This window comes from Haliotis cracherodii, unplaced genomic scaffold (assembly GCF_022045235.1).
Source record: "Haliotis cracherodii isolate W230 unplaced genomic scaffold, xgHalCrac1.p SCAF_1, whole genome shotgun sequence".
Lineage (NCBI taxonomy): Eukaryota > Metazoa > Mollusca > Gastropoda > Lepetellida > Haliotidae > Haliotis > Haliotis cracherodii.
Genome location: NW_027266264.1, coordinates 29,829,555 through 29,851,574, shown reverse-complemented (window position 1 = coordinate 29,851,574; position 22,020 = coordinate 29,829,555). Strand labels below are relative to the sequence as shown.

The window sequence follows — 22,020 nt, the reverse complement described above, 5'->3', positions numbered from 1 at the left end:
GAAGAAAATTATCTTTATAATGAATAATGAATATTCTGCGGTTTTAGATTATCAAGATCAATTAATACTCACACAAAGAAATCATTTCAAGGCCAATAATGCATTGTGATCTTCTGAATGAACAAAAACAAAACAGAGAGAATAACTGAATAGAGAGAATACTACTTATCTACAACTCCCCCAACGGTAACGTAGTCTATGGGTGCATTCTTACTAGACCAGCAGCTGGCTAACAGCTAATCCACTGTGTGTTTGTTTAAGTTGTGGGGCCATCTCAAAAAGTGTTTGGGATTAGATGGGTCGGTCCCTTGGGGGCTTGTAACAGAAATTAGTTGGTTGGTTGGTTGTTTTTTTAACGCCGCACTCAGCAATATTCCAACGTTATGACGGCGGTCTGTAAATAATCGAGTCTGGACCAGACAATACAGTGATTAATATCATGAGCATCGATCCACACAATTGGGATCGATGACATGAATCAACCAAGTCAGCGAGTTTGACCACCCGATCCCGTTAGTCGCCTCTTTACAGCAAAGCATTGGCTGTTGAAGACCTATTCTACCCCGGATCTTAACAGAAATTAGATAAATTAGATACACGAGGTTATCAATTGTGACAACTGATTAGTTTATTATACATTTAAATACATATCAATACAACACCAACTTGTACGCATACGACGTTTTTGTTTGTTTGTTTGTTTGTTTGTTTATTTATTTATGACATGAACTTCCTTGTTATACACATTGCACACATAAAGTATTTTAGTATATTATATACACCAAACATTTTGTACTTTTACTTTAACAAACCATTTGTTCATTTTTTCATTGTTAAATATATAATAAACAATATTTCACTACATACATATACGTCCCGTGAAGATTCGGGGTAGAATCGGTCTTCTGCAACCCAAGCTTGCCGCAAAAGGCGACTATGCTTGTCGTAAGGGGCGACTAACGGGATCGGGGGGTCAGGCTCGCTGACTTTTTGATGCATGTCATCGTATCCCAATCACTTGATTGTCTGGTCCAGACTCGATTATTTACAGACCGCCGTCATATATCTGGAATATTGCAGAGTGCGGCGTTAAACAAAAAACAAACAACACAAACTTATTGTACACAAACTATTTGTTTGTTTTTTTCATTGTTAAATATATAATATACAATATATTTTACAACATACGTGTACACATGTGGTATTGGATCACAGATATCTGGTTGGCAAGAAGTTGTCTCTTCTCTCGTCAAGGTCAAGATTTCTATATCCCATACTTTCCCACTGTCTTACCAATCACCACGCTTGGGTAATTTTATGCCTATAACAATATGTGCTGGACAAGTACGAAGACCCCATTCTATGCACGGAAACAACTCTCCACTCTGCTTGCGCGCTGGACTTGGGAACATGAATTGACGTGATTACTCCTATAAACATGAGTAGTATATTCACCGTCAGATCTTATAACAGCATCTCCGAATGACTACTCATGACTTGAAGCATCCGTGTCCACACACGCCAATTCCAGCAGGTCATGTGACGCAACCCCTCTGTCTCACAACCCCCATGTCTCCAAGGACCCAAGGGCGAACACTGGTACCTGAACTTTAAAAAAAACCCATCCTTCCCACAAGATGAGTAAAGTTGAAAATGCCGCTGACATGGAGCCTGACTTTGATGAAGTAATTCATGCAACGGGTTACTTTGGTCGGTACCATGCTCTACAGGGGACGCTCCAGATGTTGATTGGCTTCTCAGTAGCCTTTCCACTGCTCTCCATCGTCTTCACGGGTAATATACCACATGTGTACCTTTATTGTAATTATCTCCATCGTCTTCACGTGTAATATACCACATGTGTACCTTTATTGTAATTATCTCCATCGTCTTCACGGGTAATATACCACATGTGTACCGTTATTGTAATTATCTCCATCGTCTTCACAGGTAATATACCACATGTGTACCGTTATTGTAATTATCTCCATCGTCTTCACGGGTAATATACCACATGTGTACCGTTATTGTAATTATCTCCATCGTCTTCACAGGTAATATACCACATGTGTACCGTTATTGTAATTTATCTCCATCGCCTTCACAGGTAATATATCACATGTGTACCCATATTGTAATTTATCTCCATCGTCTTCACAGGTAAAAAATCAAATGTGTACCCTTATTGAAATTTATCTCCATCGTCTTCACAGGTAATATATCAAATGTGTACCCTTATTGAAATTTATCTCCATCGTCTTCACGGGTAATATATGACATGTGTACCCATATTGTAATTTATCTCCATCGTCTTCGCGGGTTGTGGCATCTCAGCAGCCTTCCCACTACTTTCCATCGTCTTTACGGGTTATACATCACATGTGTACCCTTATTGAAATTTATCTCCATCGTCTTCACGGGTAATGTATCACATGTGTACCGCTATTTTAGAAATAAACGAAGCGTGGGTGTTGTTTGTCGTTCAGTAAAAGACTACAGGGAAAATAAACCATGAGGGCCGCAGCCCCGAGTGGTTTATCCAACCTACAGTGTTTAATTGTACGATAAACAACCACCCCTTGTAGTTTATTTCTTATAATATATGAGACATCAACATTATGTACATCCTAAAGATGTTGATAAAATGTACAAGCTATAAACACATTTAGCCAAATTTTAATAATGACGACTTCAATCCGACCTCGGCAATGTTGGACAAGTCCAATTTACGAACAGGTTGGTGAGGTTTGGTTTTTCCCTCATATTCTCACAATCCGCTCGTCGATCATCTGAACGTTTTCTCCTGATACCGATTGTCAAACCTCTCCTACTTTTAGATGCGATCGTTCGGCCACTGTGTTTATCTGAGTAGCCCAACAACTTACTATACACTTCCCTCTAATAAAAAATAACATCGTCCAATATATGACGTCATCAAGTGAGCACATATTCGAATCTCCAGAAATGACGTCATGATAGAACAATGTTTTATCGTGAAATAATCCACGCTCCGTTCTCCATTGTTCTTTGCCATTTATCGCGTAGCTATCTTATATTGTAATTTATCTCCATCGTCTTCACGGGTAATATATCACATGTGTACCGTTATTGTAATTTATCTCCATCGTCTTCACGTGTCATATACCACGTGTGAACCGTTATTGTAATTTATCTCCATCGTCTTCACGTGTCATATACCACGTGTGAACCGTTATTGTAATTTATCTCCATCGTCTTCACGTGTCAAATATCTCGTGTGAACCGTTATTGTAATTTATCTCCATCGTCTTCACGTGTCATATACCACGTGTGAACCGTTATTGTAATTTATCTCCATCGTCTTCACGTGTCAAATACCACGTGTGAACCGTTATTGTTATTTATCTCCATCGTCTTCACGTGTCAAATACCACGTGTGAACCGTTATTGTTATTCATCTCCATCGTTTTCACGTGTCAAATACCACGTGTGAACCGTTATTGTAATTTATCTCCATCGTCTTCACGTGTCATATACCACGTGTGAACCGTTATTGTTATTTATCTCCATCGTCTTCACGTGTCATATACCACGTGTGAACCGTTATTGTTATTTATCTCCATCGTCTTCACGTGTCAAATACCACGTGTGAACCGTTATTGTAATTTATCTCCATCGTCTTCACGTGTCAAATACCACGTGTGAACCGTTATTGTTATTTATCTCCATCGTCTTCACGTGTCAAATACCACGTGTGAACCGTTATTGTAATTTATCTCCATCGTCTTCACGTGTCATATACCACGTGTGAACCGTTATTGTAATTTATCTCCATCGTCTTCACGTGTCATATACCACGTGTGAACCGTTATTGTAATTTATCTCCATCGTCTTCACGTGTCAAATACCACGTGTGAACCGTTATTGTTATTTATCTCCATCGTCTTCACGTGTCAAATACCACGTGTGAACCTTTATTGTAATTTATCTCCATCGTCCACACGGGTCATATACCACGTGTATTGTAATTATTGTAATTGTCTCCATCGTCTTAATGGTAATATGCCCCATATTATGTACCATGTTTTGTACACATTCCATTGTCTTCACGGGCTATATAATACATTGTGTGGCGTAAAATGTATGTTCTCTTCACGGGTAAAATACCACTAGTGAAATTATTCCCACCCCACATTTTCGAGAGAATAACAAACGGCCAGAAACTCCACAAATGACCATCTGTCATTATTTGCCTTGTCAGTGTGTAACTAGCGTAAAAAAGACGTCACCAGTTTGTATTCAGGCTTGACACTTACGATTAAGGGAGACAATTTGAGGGAGGTCACTCCTGTATGCCAATAGTTCCGTCAAAGTGTTATGTTCATAGCAGTGACGTATCAACTGTTTTGTTCACTGCAGTGAAATATCAAGTGTTATGTTCACTGCAATTCAAATATCACTTTCCTCAACTTCGGAAAACTCTTTCAGTTTTTCACACTGAAGCATACAATAAAATCAGATTCGAGATACTCCGATTCGATACTTCTCTGCGATAGGATTTGAGGACAACTCCATGCAAGCGTACTGTGTATTTTGTCCCTAAATGAACACATTTATGTTTGCGTTTCAGTAGCAGTCGAAGCTCTTAATTCTTGTTTTTCGTTCTCAACAGTTTCACAACAGGCGGTCAGAATTTGAATATAATTATTATGTGTTTGACTTAAGTAGGATGTGATCGGTAATGATTCGCCAAGAAGTGGGGCGAGGAATAATCGCTTGGACTCAATTCGTTCCATTTCAATGGATAGACAGAGACCGTTCTGGATACAAAGATGACATTTTGCATGCATCACAGAGGGCTAAATGTATTAATTAAACCAAAATGTATATTTGAGAGAGTTACGGCCCTTGTTTCATGTTTTGGATAGTGTGTACTGTGAAATCGGACACATTTCTCAGAAATATGGTTATAAAGAGACATCCCGCAATTATTTACACATGAACCCCACAAGAGGAAAATATTGGCTGGGATTTTGGCCTTACATATGTAAGTCGCCCATCGGGTTCCAATCGGATTCGTCCAAGGGTTTCAACAGGATCCCATCTGAGCATAATGTTATAGTCCACATTGGACCTGTGAAGGTGTTTTTCTCCTTTATGCATATCATATGCGGCCCTCTGGTGACATCACTACCTTATACATTCATATATACTAGCCACATAAAAAAACTGTGCACGGAGAAAATATATTCTGGATTGAAATACATCACAGCAAGAACATAATGATGCAGACGCTGTAGCAGCTGAATGATCGGACCATTAGAAAATGTCAACGGGACCTGAACAACATCTGTTACGATGACGTCAGAAGATCAAAATGGAGTAAGGGGTCAAACGACAAAGTCACAAAGTCAATAACGGGTATGGCCACCCTGTGCGTGAATGACAGCAGTGCATCGGCGACGCATGGAGTCCACCAAATGGGCATGGAAGGCCTGGGGAATGGCCTGCCATATATCCTCCTCAAATCCTATGCCAAGTCACGGACGTTATCTGGAGGATGTGGAAGACGACGCAGACGGCGCTCCATTTCATCCCACATATGCTCTATTGGGGAGAGATCTGGAGAAATTGCAGGCCATGGCAGTAATTAACATGACATTGTTATGGTGAAGGAAATCCATTGCGACCCTAGCCGTGTGAGGACGAGCGTTGTCCTGTTGAAATGTCAATCCCGGGCCATGACGTTGCAGGAAAGGAATGACCACAGGCCTCAGAATCTGATCTCTGGTGAACACCGGTGAGATTGCCCTGAACAACCACCAAAGGGGTTCGGTGCCGTGCTGTTATCCCACCCCAAATCATCACAGAGCCACCTCCAAAACGATTCCTCTCCACAATACAGTTGCGTGCATAACGTTCTCCCAAACGCCGGTAGACACGTTGGCGCTCGTCACTGTGGGAAATGTTGAACTTCGATTCATCTGTAAAGACAACATTTCTCCACCATATTCGAGGTTGGCGAACATGATTTCGACACCATCTTAGTCGGTTGACTCGATGACGGTGTGTCAGGATGGGACGTATGGCAGGGCGTCGTGGTCGAATCCCGTACTGACGTAAACGATTCCTGACAGTGTTGGGATGGATATGGCGCAGTCCAGGAATTGTCTGGGACGTCGTTACTGCCGTTTGGAACCTGTGTCGGAGATGTGTCACTCGAATCCATCTGTCCTGTCTTGGCGTCGTTACTCGGGGACGTCCTGAACGTGGGTGGTCGGCAACGTCATTTGTGTTCTGATAACGCCTCACCAATGCCGATATCGTGTTACGATGGCATTGGAAATGTGTTGCCACATGTTGTTGCCTCATGGCTTCATGGCGCTGTGCAGCTGTCAATCTTGGCATGATTTGCTTGTGATATGCTTGTGTCTGCGCCTGAGAAGTTTTGAATTTTTGAATGACCATGGATCATGCTTTCCAAAGTGACAGTGAATTTTGAGTTGCACATGCTGTGTACAGCTGCACAGATTGCACGTGCAGTAACACATTGCACGTCCATCGGTCCCCATCAATGACGTCATATTGCATGGCACGTGCATGAGCGTTTGAATGTCTCCAATAATTGCTGTGTTCAAAAATATATTTCATATATGGACGGTGTGCCCTTATATCTATATTTTCTCCGTGCACAGTTTCTTTATGTGGCTAGTATACATAATATAAAATTATATTTTTTTTATTGTTTATACGTTTTTAAAAATTAAGATTGAACCAGTTCTATTATTTCTGCGCGGGTCACTTTTTGAATTATTCTTTCGAGCAAATATTTGATTCAAATTCAACATTACAATAATGAGAAATATTTTATTTTATCATATCAAAACGGCCTAATTCATACCATCTTTATCATGAACAAGCCAAATGAATACACTTCGCCGTATTTAAAAATGAGATGATTTATTATGAATTTATCAATATATCTTGGTCAAAATAATGTTGAATACACATCCCGTTCTTTACGCTAATAACATAAATATTCACGACAACAATTTCCAGTCAGCAAAAAGAACAGACAACTGCTTTAGTTTCTTCACGCATTTCGACCAATTTTTCTTCGTGTGTTTGTGTGTGTGTGTGTGTGTGTGTGTGTGTGTGTGTTTGCCTGCCTGCCTCTACTAGTCCGGACTAATGCCGATTTTATAGTGCTAGTCCATTTAGATACCATGCCGCAGCTTAACATGAATACCCTACACAGTATACTGACTCCGAGCCGACCAGTCCTTGTCTAGCCCCTTTAATGCCAAGCGCCAGACAGGGTAACAAGTGCCATCTTATAACGTCTTTTGGTATTGCGCGTCCGGGAATCGAATCCCCGACCTTCCGCTCTCCGGGCAGATGGTCTACCACAAGACCACGGAGAAGGGCTCATGAAACCAAGGATATTATGCGCTGCCCCGATTGTCGCAAGTAAATGTTAGACCTTTGATTACCTAAGTTAATCTCTGGATGTAGAGATCAAATAAGTAAATAAATAAAAATAATAAATTTATTTACGATACATAAACTTTTGTCTCAGATACTTGTCATCTTTGTCAAAATAATAGTCCAAGATACCGAAAGTCATGGCGTAGTGTTTTAAGGCAAAAAATGACATTATACGAGGACGGTCTGGGTATTAGTTCCCATAACTGTGCTTGTAGGACTCTGCGCCTCGGTATCGTTTCTTGAACAAAAGACTTTTTGCTTTATTTAGTGGGCGGCTGGAAAACCTAGAAACCGTTACTGGGGAGGTTTGTGCACATCCCTAACCAAAATGAGTCCAAAATGGCGGAAGGTTGTCCGGTAAACTGAATTCACGCCTTGCTTTGGATCACTGTGTCGGTGTGTGGGGCATCTGACTATATTTCGTGACGAAATAACGAAGTAATGGCCACGCAGACTCCAAACAAACGTGATGCCTGATTCACTGGCTCGATTAGACACCGCGACACGTGACCCTGGGGTCCAGCTTAGAAGCCTCATAGACTGGAGCAGCTTCCCTTTGATATAAGGGTAACGCTATTTTTCAGGGTATTATCATTTGTAGAAGCCCGAGGTTTTCCATTAGGAGGGCAGTTGAAAAGACCGAGGGCTTCTGCAAATGATAATGCCCTGAAAAAGAGCGTTACCGTTATTATAGCTAAAATGGATGGAATTTGTTATCAAATAAAAAGAAACAACAACATCGGTTTTGAAACATTTACTGCAATCAACACGAATGTCACTGACCACATTTTACAAATATGGAAACGTCATAGAACAAACTGGATGACGTCACTATCATGCGTGACGTCATTTTCTCTACCCTATGACGTCACCTAACAACGGGCTTGATAATGGCCCGTCGTCAAGCAATATGAGGGCATTATCAAGTTACAGTGACCCGCTCATTTCTGATAACGTGCGGGCGGTTTAATGATAATTCTATCCATTTTAGCTATAATAAAGGGCAATAACTCCAATTGATTATCGTGAAAGATGACCTCTGACATTATGTGTAGGCAATTTTCTTTGTTCTACATGGTAGTTATTAGTTAAGCCACTGATCAAAACAAGTTTCAGATGGAACCATATTGTCTGTCGTTATTGTCCGACAGACCCAGCACGGACCTTTTGACGCAATATGTTTATCACACATTCCGAGAAAACTTGCAATTTTTATGGACCGTTTGCGACCGTAGAATTTAGAAATGCCATTATAGAAGATAACTTTGATCCAGAGGAACTTCCCGGTGTGAAGAGATTTTGTAGCATCCTTAATGATGCAAGTACTTGTACAGTCATACAGTGCACATATGTAACCCAGAAGGTGAAACAAATTGTAATTAGCATGTGGCACCTTCAGAATCAGGAATGAGAACAAAACACATTTGAGTTTTAATATTTATGAAATATGAAAATAGAAACAACCATATCATGAAAACAAACCTAGTAATGTGTTTTTACAACAATGAATTCCTGAAACATTTGTTATTGTTTTCAAGGAACAAAGGGTATTAAATTGACACAATCATAGTCGTATACATGATAAATGTTTATAGTTTTAACTGAATTGAATGGCATAAATACTCATTTGTTGCCAACATATTCTGCACTGTCTAGAATTGTACGAACAATTATGGCAGTGACCCAATGGCTGGACAGAATGGCATAAAGTTGTCTTGTATATCTAGTGGTAAAGTTATTAATATCTTTTCATAATTAATCTTTTCAAGGTAATAGTTAATTGTAATATTATTTAATAATGAACTAGATCAGTGGAGACATGCAGATAGTGTAAAATTTAAACCAACAACATTGTGATTGCGTACTGTTTATAACCATGAATCGTACTTTTGAGTGAGTGAGTTTGCCACTTTTAACAGTATTCCAGTTTTATCGCGGCGTGTCAGCTTAATGTGTGATGCAGGTCTCAGACGTTTACCACTTCGGTGAAACCCCACGAGCACGGGTATGGTGCTGACAAACCTAGAAACATAATCGGGGCGAACAGGGATTCGAACCCACAATCATAGTTTTCTGGCGTGCTCAAGGGACGCAACTCTGCACAGCGAATCGCGGCGCCTAAGACGACTGGGCCAGCCGTGGCCCCACACTTCTTTATGAGTTACCTCCCTAATGGTAAGCGTACTGTATGTGTACTCCCGTAGCATGACACATCAGTTATTCACGCCGTACAACAGTGCACACATCACGATACACGTATACTGGATCAACGTTTCCCGCCTGTCCCCATGACCGAGCTTGTCTCCCTAAGATCACTAAGGCATGTTTAGTGTAATAATTTGCCGTAAGTAATGTTTAAAAATATTTTCATAATGATTTATGTATTTCGTATGTACACATATCATTCTTTATCATATAATGGGTAGGTTTCTCGGCAGGATAAAGCCAACGGATAAAAACGATATCCGTTGGGGTCAAATGCGGATAGAGATGCAAATATCAAAGGTCAAGTAGGACTACTTTCACTGTTTATAAACAAACATGGCGTCGCCCTCGTCATTCGGCAATCGAATCAGAATTAACCATCGGGAATCTGGATAAACTACAGAGATAACTTTTATCATTATCAAATGAACAGTCTGATATACTTAAAATCAGCGTCTAGCTGTGACGTGGCTAAGGCATTTTATAAGTTTAGGCAACTTTGGAGATATATATTTGGAAACAATTTTGTACGAAGCCTAGCCAAGCGGGATCAATAGCCATATCTGTGCTTGTAGTCCTCTGCGGCTGGAAACCTCCACAAATTAAAATAGTTGGATTTGGTCGAAATATGTTTGAATTGTAACCTTGTTTCTTTTTGTCGCTGTGTGTACATCTGATTGCACTTCTTAACGTTTTGACTGGACAGGCCGACTGTCAACAACGTCTGAACGTGGCCATGAAGTCTAACTAGGGTTAGAGTAGCTTCCCTTTGACAAAGGGCAGTTACTCTAGCGGACAGACTGATGGATTGCCGCGAAATGCAAGTAAAAACCATTGTTGCTTTGCGTATATGTTGCTTCGCCACTGTATAAAAAACAGATTTTAGTTGGAACTATATTGGCTACGGTCACTGTCCGACTGACACATCACTATCCCCGTTGGCGTAATAAATATTAATGCGCGCATTCCAGGAACACTCGCAATGTTTCGGTAATGTTTGTGAGTGAGGGAAAGCGATTTTGAAGCACAGAATTAAAGAATGACATTATATGATAAAGAGGTTATCACGCTTGTGTGTTTGGGGATGGTAAATATCCTGTATTAGGAATAAACACTATGTATTTAGCTCGCCAAGGCTCGCTAAATACAATGTTTATTCCAAATGCAGGATATTTACCATCCCCAAACACACTCGCGTGTAAACCTCTATACATGTGCGAGATAAAGATAAAGTTTCTATGTAAAGTTTGTTTACATCTGTCCAACTATTACTCATCCCCACGTAACCAATGTAACCATGCACCCAAAAACAAATAAGCACGGAACATGGCGCGGAGTATGGCGCCGTGCAATGATAAAGTGAGTGAGTGAGTTGGGTTTAACGCCGCTTTTACCAATATTCCAGTTATATCACGGCGTGTCAGCTTAATGTGGGAGGAAAGCCCGAGGTGATGCAGGTCTCAGACGTTTACCACTTCGGTGAAACCCACGAGCACGGCTATGGTGCTGACAAACCTAGAAACATAATTGGGGAGAACCGGGATTCGAACCCACAATCATAGGTTTCTGGCGTGCCCAAGGGACGCAACTCTGCACAGCGAATCGCGGCACCTTAGACGTCTGGGCCACCCATGCCCCATGCAATGATAAAGAGGTAATAACACTTTAAAGTGTGGGAAGAAACTTGTGATGATAAGTATCAGGTGTATATGTATTCAGCTCACCAAGTCTTGCTTATGACAATGCATATTCAAATTACAATACGCTTATACATAACATCAAATAAACATTCATAATACATGATACATTCGCGTGATAACCTAAATACATTATGGGTTATATCTGTCGTGACCCGAGTGGAACCCAACTCTAAACTCAAGCGGGGCCCATGTGACGATGCTGCATACACCACCAAGGGATATGTATGTTGATTGTGACAACCATCATCGAAGAGTAATTTGTGGCAGAGGTATGACCCTTGTTTATTCTTTGGACATGATGCACCCACCCTCCACTGCCCCTCTCCCCGTTTTCTTACCTCTGAACGCACTATGGATACGTGGATGTAATTTTGCATACTTTATGATCGATCAAGCTTGCTCTTGATTAGCTCAATAAAAAACATTTTAATACAGTAAACTACGGTTATAACGAACACGCTTATAACGAACTGGCCGATATAACGAACTTATTTTGTAGTCTCGTCCATGTGTTGTATATATGCTGTATAGATGCTTATAACGAACTACGGTTATAACGAACTAAAATTAGTGGTTCGTTATAACCGTAGTTTACTGTAATTATATGGTGATCTAGTTAAAGGGTTACTCCTCTTTTTTCTAGCTATTTTCTAGGCTGTACTTTCCATTGTTTATACATAATACCAAACTTGCGATTCCATTCATAGTTTGTTTATCTTTTCAGGCTATGAAGTTCCCCACAGATGCAAAGAACTCGGCAATATAACAAGCGATCATCTGCAGCATGTTGTAATTAACAATTCAACGAGCCTTGAATATGGAGAATGTCAAATAGAGGTTGAAAACAACATTTCTGGTGTTGTGAAAAAGGATTATCTCCATTGCGTGGCGGGACATAATTACAGTCAGCCCACATATGTGTCATTCGTTGCGGAGGTAAATGTACCACTTTTTGTCCCAGCATGTTTTTAATCACGATGCTGTTTATACCATATAGTCCACTAGTTCAATGATATGCCACAGCGATATTGAAGTATTTGTCAGTTCTGGTTCAACATACTCTTTTGATGAAAATGGTCATACTTGTGTGCAGAATGTGTTGGGCTGAATGAGATCGGTGTCGAACCCATTCAGCGAGTCGGTGTTTAGCATATCCCATCCGTAGATGTCCATCCTACTCAACCAGTAGGTGTCCAACATATTACATCAGTAGGTCAGTTAACTCCCATGCCTCGGGAAGATGGTTACGGTAGAGTGTGAAAGTGACTGTTTGGTTGCAGTGGGACTTGGTGTGCGAAATGGCTGGGCTTGGCGAGCTGTCTCAGACAGTTATGATGCTTGGTCAAGGCTTTGGAGGACTCATCTTCAGCATACTGGCAGACAAGTATGGCAGGAAGCCCGTCTACATCGCCACTCTGTTCGGACTCTCTGCACTCTGCTTTGGAATGGCGTTCTCCAATGGCATCCTCGTATACATCATCATACGATTCCTCATTGGAGGTTTTCAGCAGGTGGGTTATATTCTACCATTCGGGAGCATTCATTCATACTGGGAATTAATGTCAATACACTGGGTCTGTTCGGGTATGTGTTATTAACACTTGCGGTTCAGTCAAGGTTGAACGTCTCACATTACAGGGCAAGGAGACACGTGGTTCACCAATGATCTCTGTTTCAGGGGTCAGGCCTAACAGCGTATACCATATTTGTGGAGATGTTGACCACTGAACACCGCCCTCTAGCGGGGACAGTTGGGGGTGTAGTGTGGTCTCTCTCCGTCATGACGTTGGCCCCAATTGCATACTTGATGAAGGATTTCAGCTGGCGATATCTGCAGATTGCCCTCAGCGTTGTCACTCTCTATGTCTTCGTCCTCTACTGGTAGGTGCAAACATTCATCATCTCCACCGTGCCTCTCTCTTTGTATTCTTCTACCACAAATAGGTGCAAACATCACCTCTAATGGGCCTCTCTCCCTGTCTCCACCCTCTACTGGTAGGTGCAAACATTTATCACCTCCACCGTGCCTCTCTATGTCTCCATCCTCTACTAGTGGGTGCAAACATTTATCACCTCCACCGTGCCTCTCTCTATGTCTCCATCCTCTACTGGTAGGTGCAAACATCACCTCCACTGTGCCTCTCTCAATGTCTCCATCCTCTACTGGTATGTGCAAACATTTATTACCTCCTTTGTGCCTTTCTCTATGTCTCCATCCTCTTTATGGTAGGTGAAAACATCCGTCACCTCAACTGTGCCCCTCTATATCTCCATCCTCTACTAGTGGGTTCAAACATTTATCACCTCCACCGTGTCCCTCTATGTCTCCATCCTCTACTAGTGGGTGCAACATTTATCACCTCCACCGTGCCTCTCCCTATGTCTCCATCCTCTACTGGTAGGTGCAAACATCAGTCACCTCCACCGTGACCCTCTCTATGTCTCGATCTTCTCCTGTAGGTGCAAACATTTATCACCTCCACTGTGCCTCTCCCTATGTCTCCATCGTCTACTGGTAGGTGCAAACATTTATAACCTCTACTGTGCCTTTCTATATCTCTTCTGGTAAGTGCACACATTCACCCCCCCCCCCCCCCCCTACTGTGCCTCTGTATATATGACCATTATTAACTGATAGGTGCAAACATCCGTCGTCTCCACTGTGCCTCTCTCTATGTCTTCATTCTCTACTGGAAGGTGCACACATCCGTCACCCATACCGCGCCTCTCTCTGTCTTCATCTGTCTAAAATGAATTTCAGTTGGAACTATATTGACTGACTAATCAACAACCTACTGACGTAATATATCAAGACACGTTCCTGGAAAACTTGCAGTGTTTAGGTATCGCTTGTAACAGATAAGAATACATTTACGGATGACATTATATGAGCCCAGAATTTGTCTCGCTGTGTATTAGGATAATATAAGATGACTTAATACTACTATTTATTCCAAATACAGTAACTGTTACTTTGATCCCCAAAACACTCGCCTGATGACCTCTATTCATTAGTATCATACTATACTGTATTCGTAACATTTGACTGTTATTGCATATTGGTGACCGTTTATTTCAATTTATGTAGTTTTGATCGAATGACCGCCCATGAAACAGTTCTGTTGTCTTTGTCTGGACGCTGAGGTAGAACATCTGTCTTTTGCAGCACACTAGACGAATCACTAAGGTGGTTACTTGCAAACAACAAAAGAGACGAGTGTAGGAGGATTATACGGAAAGCTACGTCCATGAACACATCGAACGTAAGAAAGGCTCTCGATGTGTTTGAGAGAACTTCCGGAACTGTCTGCAAGGCAGTGGTAGTCGAACCATCAAACACTGTCGATAAAGTGACGGATGGGGACAGTTCCTTGTTGGTGAATGATGTAAAGGTTGATGGCGGGACTGAGGGTCGGGTCGACAGCAGTCAAAAATACACAATTCTGGACCTGTTCCGTCACAAGGCCATCCTGTATACGTCGGCTATCACCTGGTACATTTGGTAAGATTTGACGGAATAATATATTTCAATAATCTATGTTTTTTTTGTTTTTGTTTGTTTGTTGTGTATAGGCGCACTCAGCAATATGCCAGCTATATGACAGCTGTCTGTAAATATTTGAGTCTGGACCAGACAATCCAGTGATTGACATCATGAGCATCGATCCACGCAATTGGGATCGATGACATGCATCAACTAAGTCAGCGAGCCTGACCACCCGATCCCGTTAGTCGCCTCTTACGACAATCATGGTCGCTTTTTACGGCATGCATGGATTGTTGAAGAACTATTCTAGCCCGGATCTCCACGGGTCCAATAATCTATGTAGAAAACGTCAGTCTTGAGGGACTCTAATTGACTCTATAATTTGTATATATTGTTAACATCAGTGTTACAAAGTGTATTGACTGTAAACATAGGTGACATGATATGTATCGACTATCAACATAGTTGACACACATATTGTGACATATGTTGAGAATAGATACTAGATAGTATTACACATCATAACAACTATCCCCATTGTTGCTATAATGTGTATCTATTCTCAACATAGGTTTTATGATGTTTGACGTTAACTATCAACATGGTCGTTAAGATGTGTATGTATTCTCACCAGGGTGGTGGGGTAGCCTAGTGGTTAAGGTGTTCGCTCATCCCGCCGAAGTCCCGGGTTCGATTTCCCCCGTTGCTACAATGTTTTCTGGTGTCGCCCGCCGTGATATTTCTGGAATATTATTAAGGCTTTTCATAATTTGGCACAGCGTTTGATACAACGGTAGATCTGCGATAAACATTGTTACGTACTTCCGGTTGACCCGCGAAAGGGAGGTAACTGTGTATTGCCACCATTAAATATTCCCCCACCATCTTTTTGTAAACAAGTTTAAAACACGTTAGATTAAGATATCGTTAAGATTAAACATGCCTTTGCCTGTGTTTGTGACTGGAGCCATCTTTTTGAGAACTCCTGGTATCATCACTATGCCATATTGATTAATAAACACTTGACAAAGTCGGAATCGTACAATTAACTCTGCTTTTAGAAGATGTTTATTATGATTATAGACATAGTTATGTTTCTTTTATTTCGATAAACATGCCAAACCTTTGTTCAGTTTAGAATTTCAAACCAAACCTTTTGAGTGAACATGCTTAGCCTGTGTTTACCAGCTATACACAGTCTGTGTTTACCAGCTATACACAGTCTGTGTTTACTAGCTGTGTAGGTGTTTCAAATCATATTTCTGCTGAATATTAAAATATGTACTGGGATGACATCCGACTATGTCGTCACTGTCGCCTCTGTCGTTCACGTTGTAGGACAGTAAACAGTCTGACGTACTACGGGTTGTTCCTGACGGCCACGTCACTGGCAGGAGACCGGTTCCTCAACTTCTTCCTGTCATGCGTGGTGGAGATTCCTGGCACAGTCTCCGTCTACTTCATGCTCAAACGGTAGTCCCAACACTGATGTGTTACCAGAAAAACCCTGTAGGCACAACATAGATGTATTACTAGAAAACCCTGTAGGCTCAACATAGATGTATTACTAGACAAGTGAGTGAGCGAGTTTATGCTTTACGTCACATCGGCAGTATTACAGCCATATCGTGACGATATTACTAGACAAACCCTGTAGGCACAACATAGATGTATTACTAGACATACCGTGTAGGCACAACATAGATGTATTACTAGACAAACCATGTAGGCACATCATAGATGTATTACTAGACATACCATGTAGGCACAGCATAGATGTATTACTAGACATACCGTGTAGGCACAACATAGATGTATTACTAGACATACCGTGTAGGCACAACATAGATGTATTACTAGACATACCGTGTAGGCACAACATAGATGTATTACTAGAAAACCCTGTAGGCACAACATAGATGTATTACTAGACAAGTAAGTGAGCGAGTTTATGCTTTACGTCACATGGGCAGTATTACAGCCATATCGTGACGATATTACTAGACAAACCCTGTAGGCACAACATAGATGTATTACTAGACATACCATGTAGGCACAACATAGATGTATTACTAGACATACCATGTAGGCACAACATAGATGTATTACCAGACAAACCATGTAGGCACAACATAGATGTATTACCAGACAAACGATGTAGGCACAACATAGATGTATTACTAGATAAACCCTGTAGGCACAACATAGATGTATTAATAGACAACCATGTAGGCACAACATAGATGTATTACTAGACAAACCCTGTAGGCACAACATAGATGTATTACTAGACATACCATGTAGGCACAACATAGATGTATTACTAGACATACCATGTAGGCACAACATAGATGTATTACCAGACAAACCATGTAGGCACAACATAGATGTATTACCAGACAAACGATGTAGGCACAACATAGATGTATTACTAGATAAACCCTGTAGGCACAACATAGATGTATTAATAGACAACCCTGTAGGCACAACATAGATGTATTACTAGATAAACCCAGTAGGCACAACATAGATGTATTACTAGACAAACCCGGTAGGCACAACATAGATGTATTACTAGACAAACCCTGTAGGCACAACATAGATGTATGAATAGACAACCCTGTAGGCACAACATAGATGTATTACTAGACAAACCCTGCAGACACAACATTGATGTATTACTAGACAAACCCTGTAGGCACAACATAGATGTATTAATAGACAACCCTGTAGGCACAACATAGATGTATTACTAGACAAACCCTGCAGACACAACATTGATGTATTACTAGACAAACCCGGTAGGCACAACCTAGATGTATTACTAGACAAATCCTGTATGCACAACATAGATGTATTACTAGACAAACCCGGTAGGCACAACATAGATGTATTACTAGATAAACCCTGTAGGCACAACATAGATGTATTACTAGACAACCCTGTATGCACAACATAGATGTATTACTAGACATACCATGTAGGCACAACATAGATGTATTACTAGATAAACCATGTAGGCACAACATAGATGTATTACTAGATAAACCCTGTAGGCACAACATAGATGTATTACTAGACAAACCATGTAGGCACAACATAGATGTATTACTAGACAACCCTGTATGCACAACATAGATGTATTACTAGACATACCATGTAGGCACAACATAGATGTATTACTAGATAAACCCTGTAGGCACAACATAGATGCATTACTAGATAAACCCTGTAGGCACAACATAGATGTATTACTAGACAACCCTGTAGGCACAACATAGATGTATTACTAGACAAACCCTGCAGACACAACATTGATGTATTACTAGACAAATCCTGTATGCACAACATAGATGTATTACTAGACAAACCCGGTAGGCACAACATAGATGTATTACTAGACAAACCATGTAGGCACAACATAAGATGTATTACCGTAAACTGTTCATGTTCAGATTTGGGCGACGTCAGGTTGCGATGATCTATCATTTCATGGCGGGTGCCTCTCTCATCCTTTCTGTGATCATCCTCACCACTGCAGGTACACTATCTGTGATTACTTTTAAAATCAAAGACATTAAACTTTTATTATTGGTCAAATGCACATTTATTATCAAACCATGAAAAGGAGCATCCACACTTGTAGGGCTGGGACGGGTAACTCGGTTACCCGGGTCGGGAGGGTACTACTGAGTAGGACCCGCGTACCCACAGGACTACCAAGACCCGTGATAAGTCACGTGATATATTGTTTAGTGACAAAAGTTACCTAGAACTCTATGGTTACACTACAAGTCACTAATGTTCGCATTTCTTTCTGATTATGCACCTATTCCTTCTGATTTTTCATATGGTTGAAAAAAGATATAACTTCATTCAACTTCTGTGTATGAATGACCAGATTGTTTAACAAATGTATCTGTCTACGTTTTGCCTGGGCTATGCTAAACATGTTCCCAATTGGACATTTTAAGACATCTCCTGAGACCTACAGTGGGTACCCGGGTAGGGTCGGGTAATAGGGGGTGGGTACCCGGGTAGTAAATTTGGATTGGTCCCAGCCATACACACCTGTACTTGCATCCCAGGTGACACCCGGGCTGGGAGTTCACTGGCCACGGCACTCAACATGTTCGGGAAGTTCTCCATCACTGGCTCCTTCAACGCTCTCTTCATCTACAGCCCCGAGCTGTTCCCAACGAACCTCAGGTGGACTCACTGCATCAATGGTGGATCTGAAGGAAGGGATCACACATGAGCCCAAATTACGTGTCGAGATCTTCCAATTGAAAGAAACTGTACACATCTTCAAGGCTCTTTTGGCTCTAACACGTTGATGATTTAGGTTTTAATGAACATGTAACATGGTAATGATAATCTTAGGGTTGATGATAATGAACGTCATTCCCATCTGTATTAAGACAAGCCGTTTTCTCTCACCAGTCATGTGTCAGATCACGGCTTTGCGTATGGGGGCGGTCGGGTAGCCCAGTGGTTAAAGCGTTCGCTCGTCACGCCGAAGACCCGGGTTCGATTCCCGACATGGGTACAATGTGTGAAGCCCATTCTGGTGTCCCCCGCCGTGATATTGCTGGAATATTGCTAAAAGCGGCGTTAAACAATACTCACTCACTCACTTTGCGTATGCGATATACATTGGAAATTGGTTTTAATCAGGGCAATAAACTAATGATCGCAGTTGCATGTATACCATACTGAAATATGTAGAACGTGTGATATGGTTTCAGGACGGCCGGCCTGGGAATGGGGTCGGCGATGTCGCGAATAGGTGGGATGACGGCGCCGTACTCAGATCGACTGGTGAGGCTTAGCTACCATTCTGAATGCTTGTCCCCTTAAAAAACAACTATCTAACAGCCAGTGTGGACGCCCCCAAGTCCCCAAAGCACACTGTTCTCTGTAAGTAAATGAGTGATCGCGTGGCGCGCCCAGATACAACGCTGAGTAGGTGAAAAACGGCACGGCCTCACGTGCAGGGCGCCTTTGTGTTAGAGTTGGGCACAGCGGGCAGGCCCGTGTTATTTATTGCGTTAATAGGACATACTGCCATCCACGCGTGTTATATAGTGAGTGTATTCGACATGCTACCATTCAAACGTGTTATATAGTGAGTGTATTCGACATACTGTCATCCACGCGTGTTATATAGTGAGTGTATTCGACATACTACCATTCACACGTGTTATATAGTGAGTGTATTCGACATACTGCCATCCACGAGTGTTATATAGTGAGTGTATTCGACATACTGCCATCCACGCGTGTTATATAGTGAGTGTATTCGACATACTGCCATCCACGCGTGTTATATAGTGAGTGTATTCGACATACTACCATCCACGCGTGTTATATAGTGAGTGTATTCGACATACTGCCATCCGGGCGTGTTATATAGTGAGTGTGTTCGACATACTACCATCCACGCGTGTTATATAGTGAGTGTATTCGACATGCTACCATTCACACGTGTTATATAGTGGGTGTATTCGACATACTACCATGCATGCGTGTTATAGAATGAATGTATTCGACAAATTGACATAAACGTGTTATTTAGTGAGTGTATTCTACAAACTGACGTACACGTGTTATTTAGTGAGTGTTTTCGACAAAGTGACATACACATGTTATCTAGTGAGTGTATTCGACATACTGCCACGCATGCGTGTTATATACTAGTAGTGAGTGTATTCGACAAACTGACATACACGTGTTATTTAGTGAGTATATAAGACATACTGATATACACGTGTTGCATAGACTGATAGACACATACTCTTCATTGCGTTTGTTAAACACACACAGACACGTCTTACAATCATTTCGAAAAACGGACACATTATGTGTATTGCCCCCGTGTCCACAGGCAGACAGATAACACTTGTGTCACAGCATTATAGACACACAGTTTTTTAACAGGCTGACAAGGTGATATGGGGGCCAGGGGCTCTCTTCGGGACACTCTGCCTCATCGCTACCTTCCTCATACGATACCTCCCAGAGACGAAGGGGAGAGAACTCCCCACGACAATAGAGGAAATCAATGAGATGTACACGAGGAAACGGAAACCAAAGATGAAAGATGGCAAGCAGGATGACGGTTGACCTTTACATTCGATCATTCGGTGAAAAACGATTCTGGTATATATTTACGTCTCTATGTAATAATATCAGAAATATAATAAAATTGATGCGAGGCTTTTTTCGTTTTTGTAAGGAATGCAGGACATTGTTTTTCACGTATGTATTAACGTTACTCCTATCAGCGTGGTAGAATCACCACCCCCTTTTTATTTCGAAAAAAATCTTTCTTTCTGTATAAATTACCACCAGAGACAATAAATAGATCTTAATTGTGCACCCAAAAGTCCACCTACACGCCTTGCAAACGGGACAGCAAAGGATGTCAAAATATTGTCCCGATGGTACTGTCCTGTGACCTTTCCTTGCACAATATGGAGTGGGGTTCGCTCAGTCATAGTGATGCCACCCACCATAATCGACCCACCGCCAAATCCACCGAGATGTCTCAGGTTGACGTTGGCTTGACGTTCATTTCGACGTCGCCAGACACGACCACGCCTATCAAGGAAGTGCAAAGTGAATCGGGGCTCATCTGAAAACATGACACGTGACCAGCGACGATTACCCCAGTTTCGACGTTGTTCACACCATGCATGGACCTCTGTTGGCAACATGACGATTTGTAAGGCGCGGCACAATCACAGACTGTGAAACCTTGAACTTAATGGCCAGTGCACGCTGACTTCTGCCAGTTTCCAGCACGCAAAAAGCCGCGTTTTGTAGACGCCACGTACACAAGCAATGAATGAAATCAAGTAAATCATAACTGTATGATAAGCAGAATCATTACATTGTTTTTTGCTGAAAAATAAACATCTCACACACATAGACTGGCCTTCGGCGGACACAAAAAACTGGCCGTTAACCGATTAGCCATCTTACACACAAAAACTGGCCCTCAAGAGATTAACCATCCCTCACACACAAAGACTGGCCTTCAACGGATTAAACATCTCACACACATAGACTGGCCCTCGACAGATTAACCATCTCACACACAAATAAACTGGCCCTTAACGGATTAGTCATCTCACACACACAAACTGGCCCTCAAGA

At 41.5% G+C, this 22,020-nt stretch overlaps 1 protein-coding gene across 1 annotated transcript; it reads left to right on the top strand.

Moving 5' to 3' along the window:
- The first annotated feature begins 1,637 nt into the window (after positions 1-1,637).
- Positions 1,638-20,985, top strand: LOC139463197 (organic cation transporter protein-like). The gene is made up of 10 exons (XM_071244568.1): positions 1,638-1,794; positions 12,097-12,308; positions 12,653-12,883; positions 13,051-13,253; positions 14,539-14,874; positions 16,198-16,332; positions 18,315-18,400; positions 18,948-19,068; positions 19,608-19,680; positions 20,800-20,985. Exons 1-10 carry the CDS (start codon positions 1,638-1,640, stop codon positions 20,983-20,985), a joined length of 1,740 nt encoding a protein of 579 aa, XP_071100669.1.
- The last annotated feature ends 1,035 nt before the right edge of the window (positions 20,986-22,020 follow it).

Bases quoted from the DNA above. Each gene is read 5' to 3' on its own strand.
- LOC139463197 (XM_071244568.1), top strand. From the start codon at position 1,638: ATGAGTAAAGTTGAAAATGCCGCTGACATGGAGCCTGACTTTGATGAA. The intron at 18,401-18,947 runs GTACACTATCTG...CTTGCATCCCAG, and splicing joins GATCATCCTCACCACTGCAG to GTGACACCCGGGCTGGGAGT. The intron at 19,069-19,607 runs GTGGACTCACTG...ATATGGTTTCAG, and splicing joins CTGTTCCCAACGAACCTCAG to GACGGCCGGCCTGGGAATGG.